Source organism: Salvelinus sp. IW2-2015, linkage group LG23, assembly GCF_002910315.2.
Source record: "Salvelinus sp. IW2-2015 linkage group LG23, ASM291031v2, whole genome shotgun sequence".
In the NCBI taxonomy this organism is placed as follows: domain Eukaryota; kingdom Metazoa; phylum Chordata; class Actinopteri; order Salmoniformes; family Salmonidae; genus Salvelinus; species Salvelinus sp. IW2-2015.
In genome coordinates, this window is record NC_036863.1 from 4,349,300 (window position 1) to 4,366,941 (window position 17,642).

The 17,642-nt window shown below is 42.5% G+C and overlaps 2 protein-coding genes across 3 annotated transcripts in view; both read left to right on the plus strand.

The window, feature by feature from the left end:
* Positions 1-6,014: 6,014 nt before the first annotated feature.
* Positions 6,015-12,544, plus strand: zcchc10 (zinc finger, CCHC domain containing 10). Its single transcript, XM_023968731.3, has 4 exons — positions 6,015-6,122; positions 9,487-9,648; positions 10,265-10,309; positions 12,210-12,544. Exons 1-4 carry the CDS (start codon positions 6,082-6,084, stop codon positions 12,451-12,453), a joined length of 492 nt encoding a protein of 163 aa, XP_023824499.1. The 5' UTR covers positions 6,015-6,081; the 3' UTR covers positions 12,454-12,544.
* A 3,803-nt stretch (positions 12,545-16,347) lies between these two features.
* LOC111950209 (AF4/FMR2 family member 4) overlaps positions 16,348-17,642 on the plus strand; it is a 28,678-nt gene continuing 27,383 nt past the window's right edge. Inside the window, exon 1 of one of the 2 annotated variants that reach the window (XM_023967616.2) lies at positions 16,348-16,782. The gene's annotated coding sequence lies outside the window, so the exon portion shown is untranslated. The remainder of the gene's footprint in view (positions 16,783-17,642) is intronic. The other variant, XM_070434312.1, reaches the window with a different exon arrangement.

Here is a 17,642-nt window from a genome sequence, read left to right on the forward strand (position 1 = left end):
GGTTATCTTTCACTTATTTGGCGTGGGTTACGGCCAAACAGTAGCCTGTGTAAAGTTGGTTTAATAAACCGTCAATTCGTAAACTCAAACCTCTGTCTGGACAATTGTTCCTTTATGATCTAGTCAGGTCATTACAATATATATACACACACTGCCATTCAAACGTTTGGGGTCACTTAGAAATGTCCTTGTTTTTGAAAGAAAAGCACATTTTGTTGTCCATTAAAATAACATAAAATTGATCAGAAATACAGTGTATGCATTGTTAATGTTGTAAATGACTATTGTAGCTGGAAACGGCAGATTCTTTAATGGAATATCTACATAGGCATATAGAGGCCCATTATCAGCAACCATCACTCCTGTGTTCCAATGGTACGTTGTGTTAGCTAATCCTAGTTTATAATTTTAAAAGGCTAATTGATCATTAGAAAACCCGTTTGCAATTACGTTAGCGCAGCTGAAAACTGTTCTGATTAAAGAAGCAATAAAACTGGCCTTCTTTAGACTAGTTGAGTGTCTGGAGCATCAGCATTTGTGGGTTCAATTACAGGCTCAAAATGGCCAGAAACAAAGAACTTTCTTCTAAAAACTCATCAGTCTATTCTTGTTCTGAGAAATGCAGGCTATTCAATGCGAAAAATTGCCAAGAAACTGAAGATCTCAAACAGCGCTGTGTACTACTCCCTTCACAGAACAGTGCAAACTGGCTCTAACCAGAATAGAAAGAGGAGCGGGAGGACCCGGTGCACAACTGAGCAAGAGAACAAGTACATTAGAGTGTCTAGTTTGAGAAACAGACGCCTCACAAGTCCTCAACTGGCAGCTTCATTAAATAGTACCCGCAAAACACCAGTCTCAACGTCAACAGTGAAGAGGCAACCCCCGGGATGCTGGCCTTCTACAAATTATGATGGACGGTTAGTGCTATCCAGAATCCTTGGGATGTCCCTAAACCCTCACCCCCTGCAGGAGGCTGATGAGGGGAGGGCGGCTCATAATAATAGCCGGGAACAGAGTGAATGGAATGGCATCAAACACATGGAAACCTTGTGTTTGATGTATTTGATACCATTCCAGCCTTTACCACGAGCCCGTCCTCCCCAATTAAGGTGCCACCAACCGCCTGTGAGTCTCTTACCTGTTGCTTACCTTAACTCTTACCTAACTCTAACCTTTACCCTTACCTTAAACATTTTAAATGTCAACTTCAATGGGGTAACGTCAGAGCTGGGCCGTCCCACGGATCCCCAATATCAAGGATCAATTATGGACAGTCATTTTCAGCTACCTACAGTATATAACCTGTCTTTAGTTTTCTGCTCATATTGGAATTCCCTGCTGTGTTGCTCTGGTTGTCTGCGTCTAATAACATCTGTAAATATTTTAAATCGACGCTCAAAAACCTACAGCTTGATATTTATAGTCAGTTTACTCCAATATTTTTCTGTTGTTCAAGGCTCAAACTCCCATGATTCCATTCGGCAAAACCACTCCCACCATTACCAACCGAAATTGCACTCAGGTTTGCGCTTTCCAAATAGCCTATGGTCTTGTTCAACATTGCAGGCGACTGAGAAACCTGCATCATAAATAACTATTCATTATTATTCTAGATCAGTCAGCCATTCACAATTTGCCCATGATGCATTATGGTTTTGATCCTCTCGAACACTGTAAACGTTTTATTAGTTCCAATAGGCCTCCAGTGTTGTTGGTTGTACAGTCACTGAAGGTGTGTTTGTCTGTTATCGTTGAAAACACTATTTTAGATGCCGCAGGTTTAGCTACTTAGCTAGCTAGCATTGCTAACGTTAGTACCAAAGATACAGGCTAAAGGACTAGGATTCCGTGTGAATACCTCCGAGCGGTCGGGTAGACTGTTTGGAGTGTTTACCATACTGGATTTAGGACCAAGCAGACACCACAGAGCGGGCTGACAGGCTGTGTGAAGGCGAAGCTTCTGGAAGGCTGGCTGGACCAGCATGGGAGAGTTGAGCATGGTTCAGTGTGTCCGTGTTGCGCTCTTTCACCGAGTTGTAACAGGCAGCAGAACAGAAACTGGCTACTCTTTAGTTGACTGATGTAGCTGGCAAGGTAACTGCTGTTTAACTTAACAGAAAACAAATTCAACTAGTGTTTATTTGCAGTGCTGAGATAGTATTGTAACTGACATGTAACATTAGCTAATGTTTCATCCCCTCTCGACTGAGGTGAAGAATAAGCTGTGCTTGTGAGTAGCTACCACAGCCAGGTCAGCTCTAGCCTCTAGTTATCTGTCAGATAGCGATAATAGCCAGCTCATATTGCTATCTAACAGCAGTTGTTTGTATGGAAATGTTTTGTAGCCTTTGTTTTGTCCCGTTTCAGAAGTATATAACCTTGGCAAGCTTTCGCCAGTTGATGTACCGTTAGAGAGAGCTGGCCAAAAGTTGGCTTACATTAGCTAGTATTTTTGCCTCAATCAAACTAGACCTGAATCAAACGATGAAACCATTGGCCAAATGATTGAAGATTGATATTCTGATGTTTTTTCATAGCAATGTGAGTTGTATTAGTCAGTATGGCAATGTAACTTTATTGATCTGTCAGTTTCCCTAGCTAATTCCCTATTTTTCACACTGACACAGTCAGTAATAAAATTCTCTAGCATTGCAGGCTTCACTGTCATGGTTCACAGTAGAGGTCTGAGCAGACCGATTTCTTCATCCCGCTCCCACCCGCACCCGCTTTCTGTTCGACTCCCTCTCCCACGCGCTACTGCCCTCCATTTGGCAAATCTGACCTCCTGATTCCGGCTTACAAGCAAAAACTAAAGCAGGAAGTTAGTGACTCGCTCAATACGGAAGTGGTCAGATGATGCTGATGCTAAGCTACAGGACTGTTTTGCTAGCAAAGACTGGAATATGTTRCAGGATTCTTCCGATGGCATTAAGGAGTACACCACATCAGTCACTGGATTCATCAATAAGTGCATTGATGAAGTAACGTACGTACATACCCCAACCAGAAGCCATGGATTACAGGCAACATCTGCTTTCAAGGAGCAGGACACTAACCCGGATGCTGATAAGAAATCGTGCTATGCCCTCCGACGAACCATCAAACATGCAAAGCGTCTATACAGACTAAGATTGACACCTACTACACCGGCTCCGACGCTCATTGGATGTGGCAGGGCATGCAAACTATTACGGACTACAAAAGGAAGCACAGATGCGAGCTTCCCAGTGACACCAGCCTACCAGGTGAGCTAAATAACTTCTAAGCACGCTTCGAGGCAAGCAACACTGAAGCATGCATGAAGCATGCTGTTCCTGTAACGATTCTCGTCTGGTGAAGGAGAAGAGGACCAAAATGCAGCGTGGTAAGTGTTGGTCATAATTTAATTGAAAAACTGAACACTACACAAAATAACAACGAGGAGAAAACGAAACAGTTCTGCAAGGTGAACAGACACTACACAGAAAATAAACACCTACAACCAAAATGGGGGAAACAGGCTACCTAAGTATGATTCTCAATCAGAGACAACGATCGACAGCTGCCTCTGATTGAGAACCATACCAGGCCAAACARAGAAATATAACAACATAGAAAAAAGAACATAGACTACCCACCCCAACTCACGCCCTGACCAACSTAACACAAAGACATGAAAAAGGAACTAAGGTCAGAACGTGACAGTTCCAGACGACTGTGTGATCACACTCCGTAGCCGATGTGAGGAAGACCTTTAAACAGGTAAACATTCAACAGGCCGCAGGGTCAGACGGATTACCAGGATGTGTACTCTGAGCATGCGTTGACCAAATGTCAGTGAAGTTTCTTCACTGACATTTTCAACCTCTCCTTAACCGAATATGTAATACCAACATGTTTCAAGCAGACCACCAGGGTTCCTGTGCCCAAGAACACCAAGGTTACCAAGCTAACCTGCCTAAATGACTACTGACCCGTAGCACTCTGTAGCCACGTCTTTAGCCATGAAGTGCTTTGAAAGGCTGATCTTGGCTCACAACACCATTATCCCAGAAACCCTAGACCCACTCCAATTTGCCTACCGCCTCAACAGATCCACAGATAACGCAATCTCTATTGCACTCCACACTGCCGTTTCCTACCTGGACAAAAGGAYCACCTACGTGAGAATGCTATTAATTGACCACAGCTCAGCYTTCAACACCATAGTACCCTCAAAGCTCATCACTAAGCTAAGGACCCTGGGACTAAACAACTCCCTCTGCAACTGAATCCTGGACTTCCTGAGGGGCCGCCCCCAGGTGTTACGGGTAGGTAACAACACATCTGCCACGCTGATCCTCAACACGGGGGCCCCTCAGGGGTAAGTGCTCAGTCCCCTACTGTACTCCCTGTTCACCCATGACTGCATGGCCAGGCACGACTCCAGCACCATCATTACGTTTGCAGATGACACAACATTGGTAGGCCTGATCACCGACAACGATGAGACAGCCTATCGGGAGCAGGTGAGACAGCCTATAGGGAGGAGGTCGGAGACTTGYCAGTGTGGTGCCAGGATAACAACCTCTCCCTCAACGTGATCAAGACAAAAGAGATGATCGTGGACTACAGGAAAAGAATGGCCGAGCATGCCCCCATTCTCACCGACGGGGCTGTAGAGGAGCAGGTTGAGAGCTTCAAGTTCCTTGGTGTRACCAACGAACTATCATGGTCCAAACACACCAAGACAGTCGTGAAGAGGGCACGACAATGCCTATTCCCCTTGAGGAGACTGAAAAGATTTGGCATGGGTCCTCAGATCCTCCAAAAGTTCTACAGCTGCACCATCGAGATCATCCTGACTGGTTGCATCACCACCTGGTATGGCAACTTCTCGGCATCTGACCGCAAGGCGCTACAGAGGGTAGTGCGTACGGCCCAGTACATCACTGGGGCCAAGCTTCCTGCCATCCAGGATCTATACCAGACCGTGACAGAGGAAGGCCCTAAAAATTGCCAAAGACTTCAGCCACCCTAGTCATAGATAGTTCTCTCTGTTACCACACAGCAAGCAGTACCGGAGCACCAAGTATAGGTTGAAAAGGCAGCTTCTACCCCCAAGCCATAAGACTGCTGATCAGCTAGTCAACTGGCTACCCGGATTATTTGCATTGCCTCTGAAGCTTAGCAGCGATGGTCCTGGATGGGAGACCAAATGCTGCTGGAAGTGGTGATGTAAGGCCAGTAGGAGGCACTCTTTCCTCTGGTTTAAGAATAACATTATTCCAGGGCAGTGATCAAGGACATTGCCCTGTGTAGGGGACTATCTTTTGGGTGGGATGTTAACTGGGTGTCCTGACTCTGTGGTCACTAAAGATCCCATGGCACTTATTGTAAGAGTTGGGGTGTTAACATGGCCACATAATCATCCCCAGCTTCCAATTTGCTCAATCATCCCCTCTCCTCTCACCTGTAACTATTGCTCAGGTTGTTGCTATAAAATGAGAATGTGTTCATAGTCAACTTACCTGGTAAAATCTTACCTGGTAAAATAATTATAATAAACCCTGAATTGCTAATGCTGTCTATTGGCCATTGAGTGGCTTTGAAGCCACCGGTCGGGCCATATTGGCACTCCCTAGTAGGAGCAGTTCTCCATAGGAATGAATGGAATTCTACAGTAATTCACTTAAATGTTTCAAYGACAAAGTACATATATTTAAGTATTTTTTTCTGTTGTAGTGGGGACAGTAACAAAGGGTACTCTCTAATAGTTATATATATATGTGTGTGTAGCTCACATAATTTAAAGTAAAAGTATGCATTAAGGTGTCTGTAATAGAATAAATAAATGTGTCAAAAATGAATGTAGACATTATTTAATATATTTCTATAGCTTCCAAACTATAGATTCCAAAATATTTTTTACAAATGTGGATTACCAAGATGGTTGCGTGGTGGCTTCGATACAGCTCCCCTGGCAGTCACCCAGGGTTTCTACACATCACTGGCATCAACCATAGGCTTTTGATTGGTTGGCGGTGTCCTCATGTCGCCCAATCGGCATCTTTTTGTTTCGCCATCCCGGAAGTAGCTACATTTCAACCAAATTGCAACATGGCGACACCCATGCACAGAATTATTGCCCGTCGGCAAGCGTAAGTTTGTTTATGACTAAAATTCTTAAGAATTTTGGTGTACTTACTCGATTCAGCGTATATAGTGATCACCGTGTTTACTTAGAGCAATAAGTAATGTGGAGTTGCGAATATTTGGCTAACTAGCTAACAATAGTATTCTTACTAAAGGCTAGTTAGCTAGCTACTGTAACGTTACCTACAACGTTGTTTGAGATGTGGGCAATAATGATGTACAACGTTAACAAATTAAATGGTTACATTTAATAAATAGTATATGTTTATTTGGCTAACAAGCATAGATATCATACTGTCTGCACGTTGGATAGCCGAAACATAAGTTAGCTAGCGCTAACGTTAGCTGGGTAAAAGCGTCCGTATGTTTACCATCCGAAAGGTTCGTGTATTTATGACTAAATTGTGACGTTTTGGTCTTCGGCAAGGTTTTTTTTCTGGCTGTTCGTGGAAGGGTGCAGTTGCGGCCTGCAATTTGGGGCGTTCGGAACCCCTACTATATATCTGGGTAAATGTTTAAGCTAGGACAGGTGTGGGTGCTCCAGTACAGTAGGTGGCGTTAATGCACAATAATGTTAGGCAGGACCCATGAAATGTTTAACAATGCTTTTTCTGATTAAAAACTAGTTAATTGCATCTGCTGTGGAGCCCAGTTTCATAATAGTACCATATGGCCCAGCTGCTTGCTGTAGTTTTGAAGTAATCATGAGAAAACAGGCCACATTTTCCACCCTGCCATCTCCTATTAGTTTTATTGAGCACCAACTCGCCTTCCAAACGTTCTATTCCCAGGCTACTGTTCCACGTCACAATGCCTGCTTTGCTATGGTTGGTAGACAGTGTCCTTTGCCCCCCCCCACCTGTTGGGCACAGTTTTCCTGCAGTGTGTGTGGGGGGGGGGGGTCCATGCAGGAACCAATGGGATGCTCGAGGGGGATTGTTCATGTGGGAACTAATGGGATGCTTTAGGGGATTTTCACGAAGGAACCATGGGACGCTCGAGGTGGGTGTTCATGAATGCCAGTATGCAGGAATGCCCCAAATTGCGGGCTATAGTTGCACACTATTGGCTGTTTGTGTCAATAATGTCTATCTGCAGACTGCGGCTATTACATATCACGTCCACTACATATCACGCCCACTACCATTGAGGCTGCTAGCGCTGTCTCTGGCCCACACTCCAGCACGGTAGGTGGCGGTAAATGCACCATTGCTGGATGCCAACTGCCCAAAACCCCACCGAAGGAGGCTGCTAGTTAGTTAGTTTAGGTGACACCGGTACACAGTGTCCTTCGACCCCACCTGCCGTGAACTGCTTTCCCGCGGTTCTGTTAGCAACTTCCCTCGCAGTAAGGTTGGTTAGAGCGTTGGGCCGGTAACCGAAATGTTGCTGGATCGAATCCCCGAGCTGACAAGTTAAAAATCTGTCATTCTGCCTCTGAACAAGGCACTGTTCCCCGGTAGACATCATTGTAAATAAGAATGTGTTCTTAACTGACTTGCTTAGTTAAAGGTTAAATACAAAAAATAGAACACTGGTACACAGCAGTGAGGACGACATGTAGTGGGCGCGGAATGTAATACTTGGTTAGCAGATGGACCCTACTGGTTTGTGCTTTAGCCAAGCTGGTAGCCAAAACCTACACCCCTTTGTCAGTAATTGGTCAATATTAGGGATTTTTATGCAACTTTTTTATCTTGAGAAATACTGCACCAAACATCTTAGATGTAAAATTGTGTGACTAAGAACTGCTCGGCAAAACCATAACTAAAGAAATCTGTAATTTTTTAAATCTTAGATTAATTCATACTATTTAGAGGAAGTGTATACTGGCTACTGCGTCTCAAGAGTGACACAGTAATATTGAAGCTTTTTTCTCGTTTTTCAAGCGAAGGTCTTTAGGGAGTATGCGAGTCAGACGTTCACTTGCCTAGCCAAGTTCTGCTAGGAGCAAACCGAACGTAGCTAACGTTAGTATGCGGATGCCTTAACTATCTAGCTAACTTGCTTGCTAGGTAATTAAAAGTTTGAGACAAAATATCCACAGGAAAGTATTGTTCACCTGACTATTTTCTCTGATGGAGAACAATCAATTTGAAATCTGAATAAATAAAACAATTCACACAAAGATGTCTATTCTCCATCCTCCCCTGATTTAGGATATAAAATTGTTATGGCGTGTTTTGTTCAATAGCAGTTGGCGAGAGAACTGAATATTCAATGTAAAACTAACTTTACTTCAGTACCAAACCATATACGGTGCACCAAACCACATACAGTGCATTCAGAAAGTATTCAGACCCTTTGACTTTTTCCACATGTTGTTACGTTACAGCCTTATTCGAAAATGCATTAAAAATAACATTTTCCTCTGCAATCTACKCACATTACATACCCCATAATGACAAAGCGAAAACAGGTTTTTAGAAATTTCTGCAAATGTATTAAAAATAAAACAGAAACCTTATTTACATAAGTATTCAGACTCTGCTATGTGCCTCGAAGTTGAGCTCAGGTGTTCATTTGTTTATTACAGCCTGATTAATCAGACTAGCTAGCTAACAAACTATTCGGGAGAGACTACAAGGACACTGCTGACTTGCAAAACAACTAACCAAAATCTAAAACAGAACCTGACCTTGACTAAACATCAGACTGTTACCATGGTTACCCCATGGATATTCAGTTTGAAAGAAGTCTGCCTTAGAAAGATGTAAGTCTCTACAAACCAGTATGTTGAATACAATATTTACATGCTGATTGCTTGGGACAACATTTGGTCTGTAGTTCGGTTAGGCTCGGCCATATTGTTTGTTGCGTGTGAGGAAAAATATATACAGACCAGCATACTGAAGGTCGGGTCAATAACGCTTCCCTGTGAAAAATAAGTTGAGATCTAGTTAGTTCAACATTGACTTGTAATGGGACTGTTCGTAAAAATGCTGCGCCTACATGTTAGAGACAAGAGCGTAAGTATTTCACTCTCAAATCCTGAGGCTAACCCTGGTTTGCACGTCAGGAGTGCCCGTATAGCCTTTTCCTAAAAACTCAAGTACAACACTAGCGACTGGGGAACAGGCATAGTGCTTGAGCCAGCAACTACCTGTGCTACATTGGTCTCAAGCTCTCTTAACAAAGGCTTTAGATACTCAGATACGGTCAGGGAAGCTACTCAATTCTTCTGAAAAAGTGTCCTGACTCCACTTATCCTGATTTGGCCCAAGAAACAGCAGGGATTATCCAACTATTGCTACCATTGTAGTGAGGGGCTAGGTTCCATTAACATAGGGAGGGGGTGGGGGGTACACGATGTTAAAGTCTACCTACAGTTATAAATAACTCTTACTCATGTCTSTCTTTTTCAAACAGGGAGGCAAATAAACAACATGTTCGGTGTCAGAAGTGTTTGGAGTTTGGACACTGGACATATGAGTGTACTGGCAAACGAAAATACCTTCACAGGCCATCAAGGACAACAGAAATGAAAAATAAACTGAAAGAAAATCAAAATAAACAGGTCAATGCCACAGGGTAAGTCAGCCACAAGTATGTATTTGTATTGGGTGACTGCTGTCTTACTATTAAGTCAGCTTGATAGAAGATCACTTTTGCGTTCTGAAGATGTTAACACTGTGGAAAGTCACCTTGGTCGTGTCTATTAGGGAGACATTTTTTGGAAACGGAGAGGTAGGCCTACTACTTGAGCATTTCCAAAAATAAATTTTCAATTTCTATTGCAAAAACATTTACCCTAATGAACGTGACRCTGGTGTCTACCATTTGATGTCACTTTTGAATAGGCTGCATAGTCATGATTTTGAACACTTCAAATCAGTATTTTGTGGCTACAGTGTACTGCAATAGCCTGAGTTTACAGAAATMGTTTGCTGTATGGTTACAGCAGTAATTAGTCTGACAGTATTTACAAGGCAAGTACTGTAACCCAACCTCATAACTGTCTAGTACTGCCATCTAGAGGAGATACAGTATTACTATTCATTGGGAGGTAATTTCCTCTGTACAATGATTCATAAGTGTTGCCAAGTTTCTTTTCACTTTTATTTTCCCCTGGTTGGTTTAGAATAATCTTTGGAATTTTTTCAGCCATGGAATGTTGTAACTAACTCAATCTCTATTCACTATTCAGACCAGGAAAGGAAAGCTCCAATGAGAAAAAAACGAAGAAGAAAAGGTAACTGTCAGTCACCTTTTAGCTCTAAACCCCATAAAATTTTTCCAACCTTATGACTGTTGCAGATAAACTTAGCTAAAAAAGAAAACGTCCCTTTTTRAGGACCCTGTCTTTCAAAGATAATTTGTAAAAATACAAGTAACTTTACAGCTCTTCATTGTAAAGGGTTTTAACACTGTTTCCCATGCTTGTTCAATGAACCAAACAATTAATGAACATGCACCTGTGGAACGGTCGTTAAGACACTAACKGCTTACAGACGGTAGGCAATTAAGGTCACAGTTGTGAAAATTAGGACATTAAAGAGGCCTTTCTACTGACTCTGAAAAACACCAAAAGAAAGATGCCCAGGGTCCTTGCTCATCTGTGTGAACGTGCCTTAGGCAAGCTGCAAGAAGGCATGAGGACTGCAGATGTGGCCAGGGCAATAAATGTCAATGTCCGTACTGTGAGACACCTATGACAGCGCTACAGGGAGACAGGACGGACAGCTGATCGTCCTCGCAGTGGCAGACCACGTGCAACAACACCTGCACAGGATCGGTACATCTGAACATCATACTTGCGGGTCAGGGACAGGATGGCAACAACAACTGCCCGAGTTACACCAGGGACGCACAATCCTTCCATCAGTGCTCAGACTGTCTGCAATAGGATGAGAGAGGGCTTGTAGGCCTGTTGTAAGGAAGGTCCTCACCAGACATCACCGGCAACAACACCGCCTATGGGCACAAACCCACTGTCGCTGGACCAGACAGGACTGGCAAAAAGTGCTCTTCACTGACGAGTCGTGGTTTTGTCTCACCYGGGATGATGGTCGGATTTGCGTTTATCATCGAAGGAATGAGCGTTACACCAAGGCCTGTACTCTGGACCGGGATCAATTTGGAGGTGGAGGGTCCGTCATGGTCTGGGGCGGTGTGTCACAGCATCATCGGACTGAGCTTGTTGTCATTGCAGGCAATTGCAACGCTGTGCGTTACAGGGAAGACATCCTCCTCCCTCATGTGGTACCCTTCCTGCAGGCTCATCTTGACATGACCCTCCAGCATGACAATGCCACCAGCCATACTGCTCGTTCTGTGCTTGATTTCCTGCAAGACAGGAATGTCAGTGTTCTGCCATGGCCAGCGAAGAGCCCGGATCTCAATCCCATTGAGCACGTCTGGGACCTGTTGGATCGGAGGGTGAGGGCTAGGACCATTCCCCCCTCCAGAAAAGTCTGGGAACTTGCAGGTGCCTTGGTGGAAGAGTGGGGTAACATCTCACAGCAAGAACTGGCAAATCTGGTGCAGTCCATGAGGAGGAGATTCACTGCGGGGTGTCAGGTAGCCTAGTGGTTAGAGCGATGGACTTGTAACCGAAAGGTTGCCAGATCGAATCCCTGAGCTGACAAGGTAAAAATCTGTCGTTCTGCCCCTGAACAAGGCAGTTAACCCACTGTTCCTAGGCCYTCATTGAAAATAAGAATTTGTTCTTAACTGACTTGCCTAGTTAAATAAAGGTAAAAAAAAACTGCAGTACTTAATGTAGCTGGTGGCCACACCAGATTCTGACTGTTAATTTTGCGCCCCCCCCCCCCTGTTCAGGGACACATTATTCAATTTCAGTTAGTCACATGTCTGTGGAACTTGTTCAGTTTGTCTGTTGTTGAATCTTGTTATGTTCATACAAATATTTACACATGTTAATTTTGCTGAAAATAAACGCAGTTGACAGTGAGAGGACGTTTCTTTTTTTGCTGAGTTTAGATCTCAAATGGGTAGAGCATAGTCCACTCGACACACTTTTCTGTTATATGCAGTAGAGATCTAGGCTATGCCTGCAATATGCCTTCTGTAATGTACTCACTATTCTGCTTATGTAATAATGGTTTTGTAAATGTGCCACTTGCTTTCAGGTCAAAGGATGCAAGTGGTGGTGGTAGTAGTAGCAGCAGCAGTGACTCTGACAGCTCTTCCAGTGACTCATCGTCTGACAGTAGTGACTCCTCAAGCTCTTCGTCGGACGACAGTGACAGCAGTAGTGACAGTTCTGACAGCTCTAGCTCCTCTTCCTCTAGCAGTTCAAGCAGCTCGGCCTCTGATTCATCAGAAGGAAGTGATTCAGATCAAGGTCCTCCCAAGAAGAAAAAGAAGAAATGAAAAAGATTTATATGTATTGTGTTCCACCATGACATTAACCTGAGCTCCACTCTGACCCTCTAGCTGTTCAGGAGTTGTCTTACGAAGTATACGGTGTAAATTGTAATGAACAAGCAGCAGGTTTGGGTAGGTTATTTTCTAAATGTAATCCGTTAGTTACTAGTTAGTTACCTGTCCAATTGTAATCAGTAATGTGATCTGATTAGTTTTTGTTACTTTTGTATTACTTTCCCCTTAAGAGGCATTTAAAAAAAAAAAGGATCCATCAAATGCATTTCGTGTGTCATGGTAGTGGTCTCTGACTTGTGAACAGACTCGCTCAGGTGGAACAAACTCTAACTTGCGCATTTTTTTCAATGCTAAATTGAATGTCATTAGTTAGGTTTCCATCCAATTGGCGACAGATTTTGATACCAATATTAAAAAAGCTGCATGAATAAAATCTCTGCATTTTCTCAGAAGAAATGTTTCCATCAAATTGACTTGTTGTGGATAAAAGCCTGTGTGTGATGACGTAGTGCACATAAATTTATTTTGCAGTTAAATTCCCATGTACCGAATAGAAAATACAAGTTAGATGGGTTTCCGTTGAATTTTCAACTCGTCTGATAGTTTTGTCAGAAACAATATTGAGTTATATAGCGAATGTGGGCTCTAGCCAAGAGCTCGCCGATAGAGTACAGGTGTAGCCTATATGACGAGACTATTATGGACAAAAGAGCGAGATTATTTTAATTTGTCAAATGGTAACCAAACATCGGTCATCATGTCACCAGAATAACACCCTCGAAATGTATTGAAAGGAGCATCAAGCTCATCACCTTGCACTTTCACCACCCTGTGAAATTCARCACACATAAAAAAAACTTTAAAAAACCCATCTGTATCCTAGTAAACTGCATGTTTTCCTATGTCGTAATGGGAGGACCACACAAAATATCATTGCGTGACTCCAAGTTTACTTAGATATAATGCTTATTAAATCAATAGTTGCACATAAAAGCGCCATTTCTCACACAATGAATTTTACAGACCCAAAAAGACCCCCCCCCCCCCTTGTCTTACTCCCCAACCCTGACAAACAGTGAGGAATTTTGTATTGACCAGAATGTGTTCTCTCTCCTGCATTTCTCCCTTGTACAGTCAGTGAAGAAGTGTGGTCATATCTCAACTTAGTTTCAAATCACAAGTTTGATAATTCGTCTAGATTTAAAATGAGAAATGTATGTGCTTTTTACATACCTGCTGTACTTCCTTACTTCTATTGCTTTTGAGTGACACTTCAAATGTGCAGTTATGTAGCTACTGAAAGATATGTAATGCATAATTTGGAGGGCCTGCAGCATTAGATGCATTGACCCTTTTCACACTATCATGCTAACCCGAACTGTACTGTACTGTGCTGGCTCAGACGTTTTCTTTTCATGTTGTTTTTCCCCAGTACGATTCCCGAAACAACCAGCCCAGTACAACTTGGATCTGGTTGTAGTGTGAACCGAGTTATTGATTATTGTTATTATTAAAACATGTTTTACCCCCAGATGAGTATAAACAGAAAAATMTTATTGACTGTGTTGATAAACTGCCATTTTAGGAAATTAGCATGGACTCTGTTTGGCACAGCCAAACTGTGATCATGCCAATGAATCCCCCTGTCCCCCTGTTAGTTGTGCTTTTGATTTGTTTGTTACCTAGTGCCACATCCTTTAATCATTTTTGAATAAAAGGACAGTTGCAAGTGTCTTCACTTGTTGGTGTTTTTCATGTTTTTTCTCTCAATCAGATGGAACAAAGTCAACCATTTATAGCACTAGAGTACCTTGGAAAGTGTAGTAAATTGTATGTACTGGTGTTACCCTTACAAAAAAAAAAGTGCCATTTTGAAGCTGCAGTAAAAGTGCAGTAACTGCAGTCAACTGGTATTTTTGGATATGGTAATTGCAGGATAACTGCAGTTATACTGCACTGTAACTACAGTTACACTGCAAAACCACTAGTAAAAAAATATTTTAGGATGCAGTATTTGCAGCATACTGCAGTTATACTGCACTCTGACTGCAATGTTTTTTTTGTAAAGGATGGCAGTACTGTAGGGCAATCGAAGGTGTGCCCGGGCGTGGGGCTAATGATAGAGAAGTCTGGGGGTGTGTTTTCCCATAGGAAGGGCCAGGTAGTGTAGAGGGTAGTGAATGGATCTCTTGGTGTAACGGCTAAGGTGTTGGGATGATAGTCCCTGGGCCCAAGTTAAAGTCCTAGTTTGTTACCCCCAAATTTGCTGCAATATCATGTTGTAGCAATCTTAGCTAAATGAAATAGCTACAGTGCCATAAGTCAGTGTTTCCCAACTCCGGTCCTCGAGTACCCCCAACAGCACAACTGATTCAACTCATTTAGGGCTTGATGATTAGTTGACACGTTGAACGAGGTGTGCTTGTCTGGGGCTACAACACAAATATGTGCTGTTGGGGGTATTTGAGTACTGAAGTTGGGAAACTGCAGTAATGTGTTGGACTTAGTCCTGATCGGGCCACCCCTGGGTCAATGTACTTTTAATCTGTGATCTGAGTTTGAGTCCTGATCGGTGGGATGGCACTCCAATGGGCCTAAAGGTCAGAAAACATAACACGAGTTGCAAAACATAATGAAGCCTATGACCTGTTTGAGGTCACATGGTTTTCTCTTATTGAAGCATGGTGGWGGTGTGTGGGACCTACGACTAGAATGTTTGCAGGGTTTTTGAGGCGGAGGAAAGTGTAAGAAAATAACAATTCGAACAGTTTACTACTACAGCGGATGAGCTGAAAAAGTGTGGAGATGTGGAAATGGACAGCGAGTAAGAAGGAAAGGAACATCGGACCCAATAATAACCCTATAATAACCCAATCACAAATCATTAATGGCTTGATCACAAGATAACACTGTTGAAGGTAATATATTTCTTAAGCGCTGTTGAATATGCCAATAATGCAAGAGGGAAGCGCTGTTGCGAAGAAGATTGTAGTGGCAGGTGCACTGAAGATGCCCGAGGTCGAACCTCGTCCCAATGATGATAAAGATGATTCTGGCCCAGTGGGAGTGAGATTTATGGGGAGAATGGATTCTTGCCATCTAGCTGATCCATATGTGGTGTCAGGTTGGTTGACACCACATGATGTGTAGTATCGGTGGAAACATTTGTGTGTGCGGCAGGTAACCTAGCGGTTAAGAGTGTTTGGGCGAGTAGCTGAGAGATCGCTTGGTCGAATCCCCGAGCCGACTAGGTGAAAAATCTGTCTGTATCCTTGAGCAAGTCACTTAACCCTAATTGCCCCCGTAAGTCGCTCTGATAAGAGCATCTGCTAAATTACTCAAATGAAAATGTAGAATGTGTTAACTGTATGGATACCCATGGTCAGAATTGTCTGGTGGGAGAAACGCAGGTTGAGTTTGCCAGGATCAGAGTAGTACAGGTGTCATATGCTGAGGCAGTGAAAATGAGAGGAAGACGGATACAGGGCATGAGGCCAAAAGAGAGTGATGGGAATAACATGTGCTTCAGGAAGGTTTGTTTCTGAATTTTCATAGCCATGGTTATCAGCTGTACCGCAGAAATGGAACGTCAATCACCGAAAATAGATGTGGTGGCAGCTGCAGAGAAGTACTTGGGTGTACGAGATTTTACTGCAGGTGTTTTGAACGATTTTGTCCCGTCAGATAGGGCCAAGTAGTGGAATAGTGGTGAGTTTTTTTAATGAGTGTAGGGTTAGTTGGTAGGGCAACTAACCAATCATACTCCAGTACAGTAGGAAGCAGTGTATGCAACACCTTTCAGTTGGTTGCGACCCGACCATAGACATTTGAAGAAGAAGAAGACGCCTGAGTCAAATGAATAAATTCGTTGAACGCATTCAGAATAACTTCCTTTTAGCAATTTTATTGTCTGATACATTCATTCATTGATGTATCTATTAAAAACACAATAACAAAATATGACTTTCTAAAATAGTAGTCATGATCCGAATCCTGAGAATACGCCATGATCACGTGATCAAGTTTAGGGAACCGAATTCATCCCAGCRGCTGGCTTCATGCATCCACTCATCGCTGCCTAGTTAGGCACCTTGCTAGCTTTTGTTATAAAAATGAATAGAGAAAATAATGACGACTAATTTTTTGCTGTTTTCACAGCTATACTTGATAGAGGATGTAGCCTGTTCACACGTTTTGAGTATTTTTACTATTATTGTTACATTTTTGTCGGGTCCATTTCGTTAACTGGAAAGTGGAAAAGACAAAGAGAAAGGGCTTTCCAATAGCTATAATGGTTTGGGCCTAAAAAGAAGACAAGAGGTAATAAACAACTAACATTAGTTAAAATGTTTACTGTTATATACTAGTTAGCTGTTATGGTAACAATTTATTTGCATTGCAATTTAGCTATTGTGTGTATATGAAAGGTGGCTAGGTTGCCAGTAATATCGAGCAAGTGGTAGTTACTATTAGCGAGCAACAGGATATCTCTAGTTTACGTTGTACGTCTTTAGCCAATGCTAGCAAGCTAATTACCAATCCGTGGTGACGTCCCATTGTAAGTTTCCGTACCGTCGACAATGTTATTCAAATGTTGACAGAATCAAGTATTTTTCTGACTTGAAGGGGAAAATATTTAGTTTACACTCGTGGTTACTGTAGTTAACTAGTTGATATGTAAGTTTGTATGGAAGCTTGCGACGGCTAGCGGTTTCGTAAGTGAGTATTTTGTCAACTGTCTGAAGCCGCGAGTCAGACATTCAGCGATAATCTCTGGTCATTTTTGTTTGGAAGTCGTTGAATATGTGATTTAATAAATTCATTTGTTTTATTACAGCAAACAAGTTGGACAGGAATGTGTCCGAAGTAAATTAGTATTTTTTTGGTAATGTTTACAGCTAATAAAGTCAATACTTTGATTCTGTCATTGTAAAAAAAAMAAAAAAAAGTTTGAGAACCCTCTGACTAAATGACCCATTGGGTGTTGATACACAAACGAATACATTTTTTTTTGAAGGTATTTTTKTCTGATTTTTATATCAAACCAGACCAATGCATGATGGCATTGCATGCATCTCTGGTTTAGTGGTCATGTTGTACTATACTCTTTAAAACATTTTTTMGGGGGGGTTTCCCTTTACATGAGCACTGCTGTAACAACAATCATGTGTTTAGTTATA

Bases quoted from the DNA above. Each gene is read 5' to 3' on its own strand.
- zcchc10 (XM_023968731.3), top strand. From the start codon at position 6,082: ATGGCGACACCCATGCACAGAATTATTGCCCGTCGGCAAGC. The intron at 9,649-10,264 runs GTAAGTCAGCCA...TTCACTATTCAG, and splicing joins AAACAGGTCAATGCCACAGG to ACCAGGAAAGGAAAGCTCCA. The intron at 10,310-12,209 runs GTAACTGTCAGT...ACTTGCTTTCAG, and splicing joins AAAAAAACGAAGAAGAAAAG to GTCAAAGGATGCAAGTGGTG.